At 39.3% G+C, this 15,534-nt stretch overlaps 1 protein-coding gene across 1 annotated transcript in view; it reads right to left on the bottom strand.

The window, feature by feature from the left end:
- Positions 1–15,534, bottom strand: part of ITGA9 (integrin subunit alpha 9) — a 216,746-nt gene that overhangs the window by 44,948 nt on the left and 156,264 nt on the right. The window contains 5 exon segments of the mRNA XM_040547302.1: positions 1,725–1,832; positions 4,560–4,668; positions 7,050–7,139; positions 10,428–10,507; positions 11,941–12,027. Coding sequence (XP_040403236.1) covers positions 1,725–1,832; positions 4,560–4,668; positions 7,050–7,139; positions 10,428–10,507; positions 11,941–12,027 — 474 coding nt within the window.

The following is a 15,534-nucleotide window of genomic DNA, read 5'->3' as shown; positions in this document are numbered from 1 at the left end:
AAAAACATGAAGCTCTTTTACAAGTTAAACGCAAGATTTAAGAGGCTTTTGCCTCTTTTTTTTGTCTTTTTTTTTTTTCCTAACAGCTATTCAAAACTATATAGGCCACCCTAACTTTGTCAGCGCAACTTGGGGTCTTGAGTAGAAACGATGAAAATTGTTTGGAAATTAGCCCTTGTATACCTTGTGGGTAGCATACAGCTAATTTAAGCATGCAAAACAGGTGTCTTGTCTAAGACAATTTGCCCTGATTTCTAGAAGAGTCAGCATCAAAAAACAATCAATGCCTAGAAGGAATTCATCACACCCTCAATTAGACAGGCTGAATTTGCTATCCCTCTCTCTTGGCTGTACAGGAGAGCATAGGATGGGTGACTCAAGAGGAGACAGAGTCCAGGCAGAGAAAATCTGTTAAGGAGACTCCCACCTCTCTGGTGGGGTTGTGAGCACATGACATGTGAGCACAGACATGCGTTCATGCAGCATACAGAGATGGGATAAGACAAGGACATGGGTCAGGATCCTTTGACAGGCAATGTGTCAAAGGGAATGTGGATTTCCACACATAGGGCTGGACTAAATAAAACACTGAAATGCAATGTCATGGAAAAAAGAGACATAGGCTGGAGTATTATTTCAGTCTAGCTGGAGAATCAACTCAGTCTATACAATGCTGGTGCCTCATCCAATATCCTAAATCTGTTTCTGTCTTGAGTCCCCATCTGTGATCCATATATATACCATACCTATCAATAGCACAGATCTTGGAAACCTGCTCAGAAAGGTCTTCCTGGATCTATATTCGTATTAATTCAGTAACACAGTTACCTGTGTATGAGGGCAGGTAATATCTTTCAGCCAAAACGCTAGAAAAGTAGCTAACCACAAAGAAAGTATAATATTTCTATTCAAGTAAACAATGAGCTGGTGGAAGGAGTTGGTTTTGTCTCATAAAAACAGTTTACTCTGAAATTCAGCAATAAATTTACCTCAGGAGTGAGATTTCCCTCTATTGGCCACCACAGTATAAATGACGGCATTTTAGTGGTTTAACAAAAGCTTTGAAAATAATAAATAAATATTAAAAATGAAATCTAAGAATGTGTCTTCTTTACCACAAATTATTTTGGTTTTCTTTGTAGTTGACACAAAATCACCTTCTGAAAAACGTTATGTTGAACGAATAAATTCCTCTGTTGCTTACATTGGTTAAAAGAACAGTCAGAAAGAGTAAATTATAATACAGAATATAGGAAAATATACACTGATAATGCATGCAGATCTAGCCAGTGTTTTTGAAGATTACCCTAGAAAAAACAGGGAACATAAGCAGGCTTTGTAACACATCATTTTGATATATCACATGAACCACTCGATCAGAGTGGACTCTGAGAGTAAGACTCAATCCTCTTTGGAGGGATGACTCTGGGAAATATTCTCCACATTTCCTTCAGAATTAGCCTGATCCAGTTTTACACATCGTAGGAAACCAGGAACACAAAAACAGCTGTTTGCCCTAGGTGAGGAGGAGCAGTTGACAGCTCGAAGAGATCAGCTGCTTCTGATGATCTGGCCACAGCTACAAAGAACCTTTTATTGTTTCAGAATAAATAAATAAATAACCCAATTAGTCAACTCATCTAGTTCTGCTGGACATTTTTTGTTTCAGTCATTAATAGGTCTCAGCATCTCTCTGGGCTCAATGCACATTGTAATATACTCACCATCATCTGCTGAACATGAAATATTTCAGCTCCAGTAGCAGAAAGGCGGTTTGGAAATGAAATGTCAAGAAAAGCACCAGGGAGAGTGCTTGGTCCAGCATTGTAAACCTATTAAAAAATATGCGTATAAGTGTATAAAAAACCAAAACATATATGACTGCTCATAAATGGGAAAAAAATGTACAACCAGAGCTGGGAGAATAGGTAAATTTGAAAAAATTCAAATCCTATGCCAGCTTTTCAATCTTTTCAGACAAAATCTTCTTTTGTAAGTACCAAGATGAAGTCAAAGGTTTAATTTATCTAAAAGTCTTTAACTACAGCTCATATATCAAGTGAGAAGCAGTTTTGCAGGATAATTACCAGTCATCAATACAAATAGCATATGACTTTATCTTATGTGCAGAGACATTGCAAGTACTCTTTGAGAGTCCAGAAGACAGTAAAAAACACTGCTGTCTCTACCAACATTCTCATTTCCATCTGGTAACCACTGCATTATATTCCGCATGTGTTTTATTATGGAGCAGAACCCAAAGTAATGTTGACTGTAACTAGTGGACTGTGGGTTTGCTAAACTGAGCTGCCAGGAAATGCATGTGAACAACTTCCATTCAAGATCTGGGGTTTCCAATTAAATTAAACTCTTAGTGGAAAACTTTGGCTTTCTATCAAATCCCCCACAACTTTTCAACAAAAGCTCAAAGAATTTCCAGTCCACCACTGAAAAGTATCCAGAGAAAATTCCAAAATTTGTGGATTTTTGCTAAAGAGAAAAAAAATAATCCATGGAAATCTGTCTATGAAAATAAGTTTTTATGTCTATCTACATTTTTTTTAATCAGGAAAAATATTTCCTGGTAGTTTCTAACAACACATGCATAAGTGCATCCATTAAAACATTAAGCCTGTTAGAATATTTACCTACACTGAGATAGTACCGTCAAAAAATGTAGCAATCCGTGCTTCAGTTGTGTAAAGTACTGATATTAAAAACAACTTTTCATTCTTCAGTCACTGCTTATATTTGAAGAAATGCCTGACTGATAAAGAGAATCAGTTCACAATGCCAAATCCTTACAAAAACCCTGAGGCTCCAGGCAGGGGGAGCAATCCCACTACAATAGAGCACGATAAAAGCTGCATGAAATACAAACATAACGTTTCATGTAAGACATTTAAAAAATCTTGATTATCTCACTGAGATCAGATATAAGACTTAAGGAAGAAAAGACATTTTCAGTGCACACCTTGTTACCCAAAAAAATGATGCATACATCTCTTTCCTTATTAACATTAGACATGGTATAGATTTTCACATATAAAAAAAATATTTCTGTATTTTTGTAAATCATCTTTTTTTTTTTGGTTAAGAAACTATTACTTTTCTCCATCTGGAGGAGATTAATAAGTGACAGGCAAATCATTAAAAACAATTAAGCAGTGATACAAACCATGCTTTGCCCATTATGAAACTCTACCCTTTCTTTCTGACACACACAGCTATGAGGTTTATCACGTTACTAGAGAGAAGATCTGTGACTTGTTACAGCATAATTTTCTAATTCTACATGGAAAATAACTTTTTAATATTGCAGTTTACAAGTGTGTGCATGATACACAAGAGGATGGGGGAGGACAAATGGTGGCTCTGCCAATATATAGGTTTTCTCTTCCTTACCTGTTATCGCTTTGTTTTACTGAAAATAATAATCTAGTTAAAGCATCAGTACATCTGTTCTTTATCTGCTTCTAACCACTAACTGGCTGGGGAAGACCTATAAAACCTCAAGAATGAAATCAGAATCACATGGATTAATAGCCTGGTTCACAAAAAGCTTTAATGTCCTGAAATCCTGTTTTCACTCCTTTTCAGTAAATAGCTAAGGGCACTGCATGACAGTGGGGGCTTAATTGCTCTGGACCACAGTCTGTCCATGGAGACAGACATGTGTTGTTCATTATAAGCCGAGTGGCATTCATGCCTACGAGAACAGAAAGGGGAAAAAAGGCGAAAGACTATTTTTCACAATACATGATTCCCCCATCTCTTCCTTATTTATCATTCCCTAGTTCCATCTAGCGGTCAAAGATGATGTGAAGTGGTTGTAATAGAGACAGTCATGGCAGTTAGACAAGTTCATTTTGGTCTCATTGCAAGAGCTTGTTATAATAAATGTTCCATATGTTTTACAACTTCAGGAATCCAACAAAATGTCACGTGAAATTTAATCTGTAGATAATACTTGAATAACACTGATATGCTATGAGACATTTAATGAAACCTTCTCACACCATATTTTTAGTGTTACATTCTCTTCCCTGTGATATGCTCTCATTAGTAATGCTATAAACATTTTCATACCAGGGGCATTTGGCAAAGTTGGAATCCCTTGCATGGTATGTGCTCATTCTCATGGATGTAGGCTGCCCACTCCTCTGCTCCATGACCAAGCTGCTAAAAAGAATTACTCCTGCCTTCTGAACCTGGGACTGCATCCAAGATGTGGCACTGCACCAAGATGTGGTACAGTAACTAGAGTTCTTTACTTAGCATATGATGAAAGGTAAAATAGAAACAAACAGTAGCAGCTTCATTCCTATGTGAGATGCCCTATTTGTAATTCTTGTAATAATATACTCAGATAAGGAAATACACCATCCCTGCACACTGTAAATATGGCATCCACTCAAGAATGCACTGCACAGCATACTGTGATATGGAAACATGCACTAAAGCCCATACCACACTCAGAATAAAAGAGATATAACATTAGAATGTGCTGTCAAGCAGGAAAGCAGTCCAAAAAAAAAAAAAAAAAGGATCAATTTTACCTGCAGTGTGAAGTTGAGAGACTGGAAAAGGCATTCGTGGTTTTCCAGTTGAACAAAGTTGGATGCTTCCACAGAATCACCATAGAAAAAGGAAGTAGGAAAGACTTCTCTGAAAGATCAAGAAACGTATTTATTAAGTTATGCCTGTCAACAAAATTAAATATATTTGTGGGCTCTGAATCTCACCTCTTGCTTTCTGACCATGGGAAATTCTATGGAACCATTTTACATTAATCTATTATTTGTGATTTGATTTCCTCTTGACAATACTAGACTACACAAACAGCATCTCAACTGACCAGACTTAATATCCCAGCACTGACTGAAGCAGATTTCTTTTGGTTATCTCTCTCTTTTTATCTTTTCCTATCACAAAACCTCTTCTCAGGGCCCATGGGCTCTGCCAATGATAATTTATGCAAGTTCTTTAGCTTGTGTAACACAGGAAGTCATTGCACTACCAAGTTAGTCTGAAGCAGTTACTAACAGGATTACTTTCAGTTACATATTCATTAAACTAACATTTCATTTTTATCTACTGTTTACAGAGCATTTCATGGATAAACCCCTCATTAGCTATCACTACCTTTATGAGTTGCAGATGGTTAACAGGAAGAATAGAGGGGATATGACTTGCTTAGCGCTCCAGTGGCAGAGGCCAAGTTCCCTCAACTACTCTTACCACCTTATTGCAAGGTAAAACACAGTAGGGTTTTATCAGAAAAGACTTGGAAGCACCACACAGTACCCGGAAATCCTAGAGAGGAGGACCAGGAGTGCTTTAAGCATCCTTTGTGCCTCCTCCTAATCTTAAGCTGCTCCACTGGCTGGAAAGGTTCCTGGTGTAATTTCAGACAGACCTGAGTGAGGGTTTGCCTAAACTCTGCTTTGTTCCTTGGCTGTCCTTTTGATCAGAGTATTTTGAGATAGGATTTTAAGCCTGTTTAGTTACATTTCCTTTTTTTCTGGTCTCCTGACCTGCCTCCTGTGCCAGGGATTGCTAGGGCAAGCAGCAGGAGACAAATTTTACTCCTCCCATCCACAGTGTTGTGCCAGAAGGCTCCTCCCAAATGTGGTACAAGCCCTTCAGGGCTATTTATGACCAGGGATGAAGGTTGCTCTTGCAGCCTCAAATGCAGGATAGCTAATAAAATTAAGCTTTAAAAGCATACTGTCTGAAAAAGAGTATTACTGGTATTGCCTAGTATTGCCTGGGAATGCTGTACCCTCCAATAAACCAAACTTTCCCCCAGTAGTTTGACATTTCCATGAACTTGAATCAACTAAGCTTTGTCTACAGGAAAGGACAAGATAATCCACATAGCCAGTTGGGTGGGGCTGACAACTTCAGAGACCTTGTGGTTTTAAGAAGCATATTCTGAAAAGAAAGAAAGAAGCCCAATCTGTATCAGTGTTTTCTACCTGCAGTATTCTGTAAGCGGGGAGCAGAGATCTAAAGACACGTTATTTCTTTCATATCTGTAAAGCTGTATAAAATCTGTGTCAAAGCATCAAGAAGCAAGGGATACAGAGTTAAATTTCTACGCAATCTGTAACTGTGAAAGCATTCAAAAACATTCAGAGCATGCTTCTAGGACTGTGTTCTCAGTATAGAGAAGATTTTTGTCCTTGCTAATCGTCTTGTGACATCTGACAGTACTCTTCACTTCTCTGAGCAAGCTCAGACGTATTGTCCACCCATTCTGACTTCTGTGGCAGTAAATAAAGGATTTTATTGCTATGAGGGGAAATCAGCTTTATATGGTAAAACCTAAACCTGGACATGAATTTGAGTACACCCAGCCTTTCAGCCAAATCACGTCAGTGCAGGTAACCTTGTTTCCTCTGTCTCTGTTAACCACTGTCCTCTCCCAGGGACTGGGCATGTGCTATACAAGTAAGTATTTCAGTCAAAGGGTGAGTGATGTTCCTCAGCTGGTATTCAGACGCCTTGCAGACTAGGAAGCAGAGAGAGTGGGAAAGGAGACAGAAGCAGAAGCAAATTCTGATTGTGAAATTAAAGAGAAAGGCAAACAGCTAGACTCCACCAAGATCCTTAAAATCCCAGAACATTTGACCCTAACCTTTGGCCTGGTGATTCTCAAACATATCTTTAAAGACATGCCCTAAGAAACAAGAAGCAATTAGCTTTTTCTATTTTTATTTTATTTTAAGGTCCATCATATCCACAAAACCACATGAATTCAAATATAGTCACTAAAATACCTATTATAAATGAGATGACAACTAATCAGTGCTAGCTAGAACGGAGTGAGAAAGAGGTACAGTGCTGGAACAAAAGGAATGACAAATAAAATTCCCAGATAATGAATGAGGTGGTCCTTATTTCCAGACTCTGGGAAACAAGGAAAAAGCAACATTCTCACTACATGTAAACAAAGAGAAAAATTCAGTTTTTCACTCAGAGAAACTGAGATGTTGTTGTTAGGACTGTTATTATTTTGTTTTCATTTGATGACTAGTACTTACCCATTGATAGATGAGTCCACTTCATGCATCAGGGGCACTGACAGGGTTAGAGTATTATCATGCAGAGACTCTGTGCGTTCTAGGTTTCCACTGTGCCAGAAAGGAAAAATAAACACACCATAAAACCACAGCCTTTACAATATACCACAGTTACACAGCTACCATCTCTCTGCTTTGTATTCTGAGCCTTTCCCAGTGATGTTGCCTCTCATTAAGAAGCCTCTCAAAGACTGTTACTTCTGTTCACCCCTCTTTGGAGGGGGCACACATACAAAATATGCTTTGCAGCTCCTCCTCTGTGGCTGGGGCATAAGCAGGATCATGCTGACAAATCTATCTTTGAGCAAAGTACTCAGTTCAAAAGTGCAAAACTACAGCAGCAATCATGCATAGTGGAGAGAAACAAGGATATTTCAAATGCAACTCCAATGGTTGATTTTTTTCCCAGCCTGACTGCACATCAGTTTGGGAGGGATACACACACTTCACAGAGGTTCTTGACACAGTAAATGAAGCTCCCCTTTTATTGTACCTGCATTATTTCACAGTATTGTCTCAGTACTGCTATGAGGAACTTTGCATGTAGACCCTCATACTGAACTGGCCATAAACTCTCAGCTGTTCTGCTCCCTCTGCATGTTTTAATTGTCAAAATGAAAGCAGTTCTACTTTGTATCTTCAAAGCCAGTTGCCACGGCTGGTCAAAAGCAGAAGAAGGAAAGAGAAAAGTGAGCAATCATCTCTCATTTAAGTCAGTTTATTTCAGTGTGAATACTTGTGTATTAAGTCCAGAAAAGGTTCCTGAAATGCATGACCAACAGGCAAACTTGTAAATATTCTAATTCTGGTGGTGAGTCTGCTTGGTGGGTGACAGCTTAAAATAAGAATATATTGCATATATTTCCTGTTCCTTCAGCAGTGACTCTGATTGCTTTTGCCTTGCTGTTTATTGGATTTACTCACAAATCTATCTGTTAAAAGGTATGATCCTCTTTACTTCAGAACATTACCACTGAGGCAACAGCAGGTAGTAACATCCCAAATGATAACATGTATATGATGAGTTGCTCAATTAGGTTATGAAAACAGAGCCTGTTGGCTACATACATATGTAGATACAGCTCAGCCTTCTGAGACTTGACACATTGGCTATACAGGCTAAACACAGCTATGGCTCAACAAAAGCTTTTCTTCTGAATAGGCTCAGGAAGAGTCCAAAATGGAGACATTTCTCATCCCAAATATCAAAATATTATGCTGAGAAGCAGAATAAGCAAGTAGAATTTAATATAGGGCTCATACGTATGTGTTTATCTGTTTAAAAAGAAGCAGTTACTGTAAAAAAAAATGAAAACATAGCTTGGTGAATCTAGCTCCAGCAAAATAGTTCACTCCAGAAAGCAATAGAAGAGTTATGTTTAAAATAAACAAAAAAAAAAAAAAAAAAAGGAAGACCTAGTGTAGTGCTGAGTCTTTGATCTCTCTCTCCCACTACAGAACCAGTCTCTCTTGTTACAGATGCTACTGCCAAATTTGCAGCTACAAGGGACAGGTTAAGTGGCCACTTGAAGGGTAATACTTAGTTTCCCATGACAGCATGGTATAGCTAACAGCTTTTCCATGCCAGACATTTCTGCAGGACTAGCTCCAGTTTTGTGTGGGAACTATGTCCCCACTCATTGCAGTCTAACCACAGTACAACACAGACATTTCCCTGTCCATTTCCTTATCACTGACTTTACCCTAGGGCTCCCTGTTAAAGCCCAACAACTTTTGTGGTAGAAACATTTTATTACTCTCATTTGACAGCAAGGGAATTGAGCAATTTGCCCAAAGTCATGGAAAAATGAGGGTAATTCAGCAATGGGAACTGCACTGTTGCTAGAGGTTCAGCTGAATCCTGAACAACACAACTGTCCTCCAGCCCATCCTTCTGAAAGGAAAGATAGTCTTTTAATCCCTCTGATCATTTGCACTATGTGTACAAACTACTACATATTTATTTGTTCCATCTAAATGCAGCAACTAACCCTCTTCACTGGTAGTGCACAGAAATCTTGAGGAGTGAGGTTACTGAGGAAAGCCCTGTGCTATCCAAGGCAGGGAAAGGAGAGGTACAGCCTGGAAAATGCTGGCTGGGCAAATGTAAAGCACTCCTGACCTATCTTTGCAATGGCTGGCATTTACATGGCAGATCCCAATACATCTCCCTGACCTAGAGGTATTACAGGGTCATCTGAACACACGATCGACTTCTCTTCATGGAGAATAAAACAGGTCTAAACGTGCAAGACGTGGTCTTGCCCATCTGATGTGAGGTCTCACTGTCAGCATTTCCTACTGGCACTACATGCTGCAAGATCTTTTTCCCTGCCTACAGCTGTTACAGGAGGGGGAGGATGCTGCCCTACAAGAGCAGTCACTCAGCAACTGCTACATCCCCTCTCTCATCTCCAGCTGGCCTCTGAAGTGTCATCAAAGTGGGGAGGAGAGTTCACACTGGAGATCCTGACTTTGATGTGGCAGGATATGAAGCTGGCCTGTTCACACAGTAAGTGGAAGCAGCAACCAGTCCCACACTCAGCACCTCAGAGCGGCAGTTTATGGCCCAGGTTAATGAAGCTATGCTACAGTTGGTTTCCATAAACACCCAGACACTGCCTGTGACAGAACCATCCCTGGTGTCTGCTTCTTTGTGGCACAGAGCACTTGTCACATCTTTTATTTTGCCCAGGATGAAGTTCCTATGCATATATCTTAAGGTTACTGGCTAATATTTGGCACCACACTACCTTAATGCCTGCTGCAAATACCTCTGGGACTACCCCATTCAGCTGTTTCATGCAGTCTGGCATACCTTCCTAAAGATCCAGAGAGGGGAAAAAACAGACATCAACTATGGAAACTGTCAGTAAGATCCCTGACCATCTGATGAAAGCATTTTTCTTTTCTGGTTTGCATCCAAGCATGCTTATTTCATTCAAATGCTGGAACAAGTGGATCTGCCTGGTTCTGATCGTCAAGCACAGCTGAACTGAGCTTGACATACAGCCCAAAGGGATGGGCGCAGAAAAACAAGGGCCTTCCAACTGAGAGAGCCCAAAATGCTCCTTCAGAATCACAGCTGCTTGGCAAACAAACCCTACACACAATCCCACCTCATTTTTCAGGAAGGTAAGTCACATGGTTCCTCTGCATTATCAAAAACACACATTTAGCCATTTAACCTTTGACCTTCAGCCATTTAACCTTGTTTACTGTACATACATGTGCTATCATATCATGTCACTGCTACCACACAATTGTCAAGCACATGCAATGCACACATCATGCAAGGAAGAATATTCAAGTGATCAGGACGTACAAAGGTTCTCTTACCTTTGGGCAGTGACAAGGAAGGTAAGTGTTTCTTCTTGCCCAGACAGGTGACTTGTGTCAAAGATCACACTGAACTCATACTACACAAAGAAAAAATGGCATTTAAAGACATTGTACTTTGTTTCAAAACATACTTATTCTGAAACTTTATACATATTTTACTGGTCTAGCTGTACAGATGTAGCATATTTTGACACATTTAATAGAGCCTCCTCTACTGTAGAGTAGCTTTTAAATCTAAGGAATTGCTCATCTGTTCAAATACTACAGAATCCAATTTTTCTTTCATTGTGAAAAGGCCTCTATTAGAACTGCCACTCAATGATACTTTTGGAATAGATTATCTGCCAGTGGAAGAATCTTCTAGTTTAAAGGGATCATTATCCAATCCTACCTCGGCACCAATGTGTACAGTAGTTGCTGGTGAAGCGATCTTTTCAGGGAATAAAGATCATGTCATAGGCATGCACCGACACCCCGAACAACCAACAGTAGCCAAAGCACCGTTCAGGCCAATAATAAAACTGGATAAAATCAGGTGCCAATTTTGAATAGAGAACCTACTTCGATGATCCCTGTAGCACTACATTAAAAAAGCCGTTGCATCAAATATTTATGTACCTCCAAAACCCAAGTGAAAGTTTCTGAATTCATGCTAATTTCAATGGCTTACTGAAAAAAAATGGAGGTAACCCAACTATGTTATTCTGAAACAAAACATTGAAATTCTTACATCCCAGGTAATATTTGCTGTTTTATTTTTTCCACTGTATTTTAATTCTTTTTAAATGTTTGAAAAGACTACGTTCCAACAAATATTTGATCTATAACAGAAAATTTCATATAGGGTCAAATGCTATGTCAATTCAAACAGAAAGGAGTAATTTTTGAAATTTATATTTTCTGAAAAGTTTCACATTGATTTTGTTTGGTTATTTTCTGAAGTTATTCCTCTTCTCACCTTCCTGAGTTAGTCATGTGTACAGCTTTGTTTAGGGACAGAAAGAATGTAGCTGGATTTGTAAATACTATGAAAGAGTTCATTCTCTAGTACCCAAAAAAAATCTTCCAAGAAAAAAAACAACAACAAGCTACCAGGAAAACATAATATGAAAAAGTTATTACAACATTTTCAATGTCATTCATATGAATGCAGTTGCACTTTAATGTGAAAGTAGGCAAACATAAAAACAGAGTAAGGCAATATAAGTAAGGCAGAATCCTTCCCTATTTTTCTGCAGAGGAAAATTTTAAGGTTTTGGTAGCTACAGCTCTTACACCATTTTTGAAGAGCATTCAATTGCAATGCACAGGGTATTGCCATTGGATGTATCTGGTGGGAAAGAGTACATCTGCCTTCCCACAACTATGAAAGGCTTCAGTATCTGGGTTAGAAAACTACAGAAATTATCAGCCACACACATTTAACAGAGCAACTGTCTTTCCTGCTACTCCTTGGAGACAAACAGAGGAAGAAACCGTCACTCGGCAGATGAAAACATCACAACATTACCCTAGATTTCGATCTCATGAAAGGAAATCCCACACTGCACTTGAGGAAGTCTGATTCCAGCAACTCACAGGCAATGCCCAGCTCCTCCTGTATGAAAATAAAAAAGACCTTGAGATGATGGATTTGAGGAGAATAAGAGAAGGATTACCAAGAAATATCATTGAGATGAAATGATCTTAGAAAACGGGATACGTTTCCCATCATATCACTGCTATTCCCAGAAATCTAATACTCCTTGAACAAGGAAAGGTGCAATGAGGCATTTCCTGACTCCACCTCAGTAAGATCAGCACTGTGTGGACAACCATCTGAACATTGCTCTAAGAGCCAGACCATGGGGTAATACGGCATGACTAAACACACTGAAGCCAGGGGACCAGCCCAAAGTTCTTGGATAACTCAGACCATCGGTTATTCCCATTGTTTTTTAAAAGAGCTTTCAAATATTCCAGAATACAGGTTCTCCACATCAGTTTTCCCAGTAACATGAAGACAGAATTGTATTGGGTGACAGTGACTAAATCAGGACAGGCACAGATGCTGGAGAAAACTTCATCTGGTCCTAGTGTTATTCACCGCCCTGATCTCTTTGGTCCACAGGATGAGCTGCAATGATATGGGTACCAACCTTCTTTAATGATACAATGGTGGAATAAATAAATTAGGGAGACGGGCCTCTCCTCAAGATAAGCAATGACAGCCTATGAACATTACCCATAATACAAAGGAAAATGTTAGAGCAGCCCTATCCTGCTTGATTGGCGACTCCATTAAACCAATGGAAGTGCTTCTATTGAATAGAAAGTGTTTCACTGTTCCATAAAAAAAAAGTCTGGCTCCAGGTTAGCATGTTCTCATCTCCAGGTTATCACAGAACAGTTGTGTGTTCTGTCACTCTGAATAAGTTCATCACATAGAACTTTAGGGGTAGGATTCAGTTCCACAGTCTGATGTGCACTTTTAGGTGCCTGCACAGGCCTACTTTTAGGTGCCTGCTATGTGACTTAGATGCTCCCTTCATAGTCAATGGAGCCAGAAAACTGTTCAGCAGGCCAAATGTAGGTGTTTATTCCAGACTAAACTGAATAGTTATCAAGGCCCTGGTATTGTCTAGATCACCACTGTGGTACTGAAGTATGCAGCTACAATACAAATGCCTGAATTTAGCTATCTGAATCTAGAAATTAACTATATTCTAGACATGTTGCTGGGAATCTCAGAGGTACAGGAGATATGATTTATTTGACCTATTTTAGGTACCCAGAGTAGTTTGCAAAGGCCAGGGTCTGCCTCCTTATGCACATCTCCCAAATTGTTTGAGTTCTGCTTTAAACATGTACTTCAAATTAGATATTTGCATGAGTACCATTCACATCTAGAACAAGTACGTGCTAAAGTGGCTTCGTGAACCACGGACTCAGACTAAGCATCTCCAGGAAATGCTTCTCTGGCTTTCATGTTCTGATATGAGCATGGTATTAGTGTTCTACAGATGTTACTTCTTTCCTAACCGCAGTCTTGATCTTTCAACTGCTTTCTGCAATATCTGAAGGACAAAATCTCCTTTAACATCACGGTTCAAATCATGGCACACATTTATAGAAAATTATGTCCCTCATGCTTTCTTCTCTCAGTATTTCACTGGTTTCACATGTAAAGAAAGTAATCTAAGGAGAAAATCCACGCATGCTTTGAGATGCCTGATGGCATGAAATTACTCCAGCACTAAACAGCTAGAGTAGTGTCCTCCATGTACATTTTCTTTACAGATTTGTTTCCTTGCAATCTTTAGTACATTTTATTTGCAAAATTACAAAAGTTGGTACTGCCCAGCAAATCAAATATCTATATTCCGTTGTATAAAGCTGCCATTTTCATATTCTGTGTCGGTTTTTCTCCTCCATTTAACACATAAGAGCAAAGAAAGCACTTCATGGGCGCAGCATCTCCTTCACTTGCCTCTTCCTCTCAGCTATGCGGGAGGTTCTCCAGCTTTATTCAAGTGATCAAGTGAACACAAACTGAGCAGCTGCATAACCAAATGAAAAATTTCACAGCTGTTTCCTCTGGGAACATTCTCGTTTCTGTGTTGTTCTGATGTCCCTTGCTGTCTAACTGTGGGAACCTATGAACTCTCTTCCATCATCTCCCTGTCTCTGCTCATTCAAGAAGGGTTTCTATTTACATAGCTGTCTGGTGGTGACAGTGACCAGACAGACCCAAGAGGTTGTCTCCCCTCCCCAAGCCCGTATCACTTCAGAGATGTCAAAAACAGTAACAGAAAGAACACTCATCTTGATAATGGAAGAAGTGCAATTCTTCTTCATTTTGCAAATTGGTGGCTCCCTGTCTTTGCAGTTCTGACAACAGGCAGGCAGATGCCAGTTGTTTATAAGGACCTGTTAAGGAAGCATCAGGGAACACTGCATTGTGGCTGGTTTTGCTGTTACTGCTTGCAACAGCCTGATAGATGTATTGAGATTGACTTGAAAGACCTTCTGGCTTCATTAGCATACCAACCAGTTTAATGATTAACATTAATAGGACATTATTAATGCTGCAAATTCAAACTGTTCAATGCTAGGAAATAACAGAAGTAAGTTTGCCTGTACCACACTGGTTCAGCCTTCTGCATGCTTCTAAATTCCAGAGTACCTACAAACCTTTTCTATGGACCTATTGCTCTGCGATTAGGATTAAGAAGCTCTGATAATGGGTAAACAATTTGCTTCTCCTTCATTGCTCACTGTCTGGCCTTAGGCTTTATTTGCTGCATACTGTGCTGGAGAGGGAAAAAACTGTTTTTTTTTTTTATGGGATTTCCTATGGTGTTCAGCTCTGTAATGCGTGGACACTCAGAAAGCATTAAGTTCAGTTTTCAGAAAGCTGACAGATTGGTGCTGCCTTAATAACAAATAGGGAACAGAAGCAGGGGATTCTGGGCTTCCAGAAATTTTGGTGCCACTTCTCACTGATCTGAGGTAACACTTTAAGTGCATGGTGCTTCTTTATGACAATACAGCCTAGCTGAAAACGCAGTTTATTGCGTGAGTTTCCCTAGCAGAATTTCTAGTTTGCTTAGAAAACATAGCCAAAGGGAAGCTTCCCTTCCAGTTACGGAGTGTGAAGTTTTATCTGGACAACTTTGTTTTCTTTCTGAAACATTTCACAGTTTTTCATATTTTAAGGAGACTATCAGATAAAGAGTGAGCTAATTAGCCAAATAGCTGTACTATTACTGCATAACAAATAAAGACCCGGGTGTGAGAAACATGAAGCTCAGGCTGGCTCACAGTCCGTTTCTCCAAATCTTTTATCGCAGAAAGAAAAGTTCTTGATAATTATGACAAGAGCAATTAAACAGTCAAGTTTTAACTCCATCATAAGGGGCACATGGGGAAAAACAATTCAACCTAAATTTTATAGCATAATCCTTTCAAATACAATCCTTGAGGTATGTAACCAGGGTATGATTAGAGATGTAACAAAATGGCCTTACTTCTGGGGTGTTTGTTTTAAAGCGTAAATATCACGTGTAGTTTTCAACCAAGTAGTGCAGGAAGCTGGTAATGATCATATATATTAACATTGTAT

Source organism: Cygnus olor, chromosome 2, assembly GCF_009769625.2.
Source record: "Cygnus olor isolate bCygOlo1 chromosome 2, bCygOlo1.pri.v2, whole genome shotgun sequence".
Lineage (NCBI taxonomy): Eukaryota > Metazoa > Chordata > Aves > Anseriformes > Anatidae > Cygnus > Cygnus olor.
Note: the sequence above shows the minus strand (reverse complement) of the source record. Positions and strands in the feature narration are given on the sequence as shown.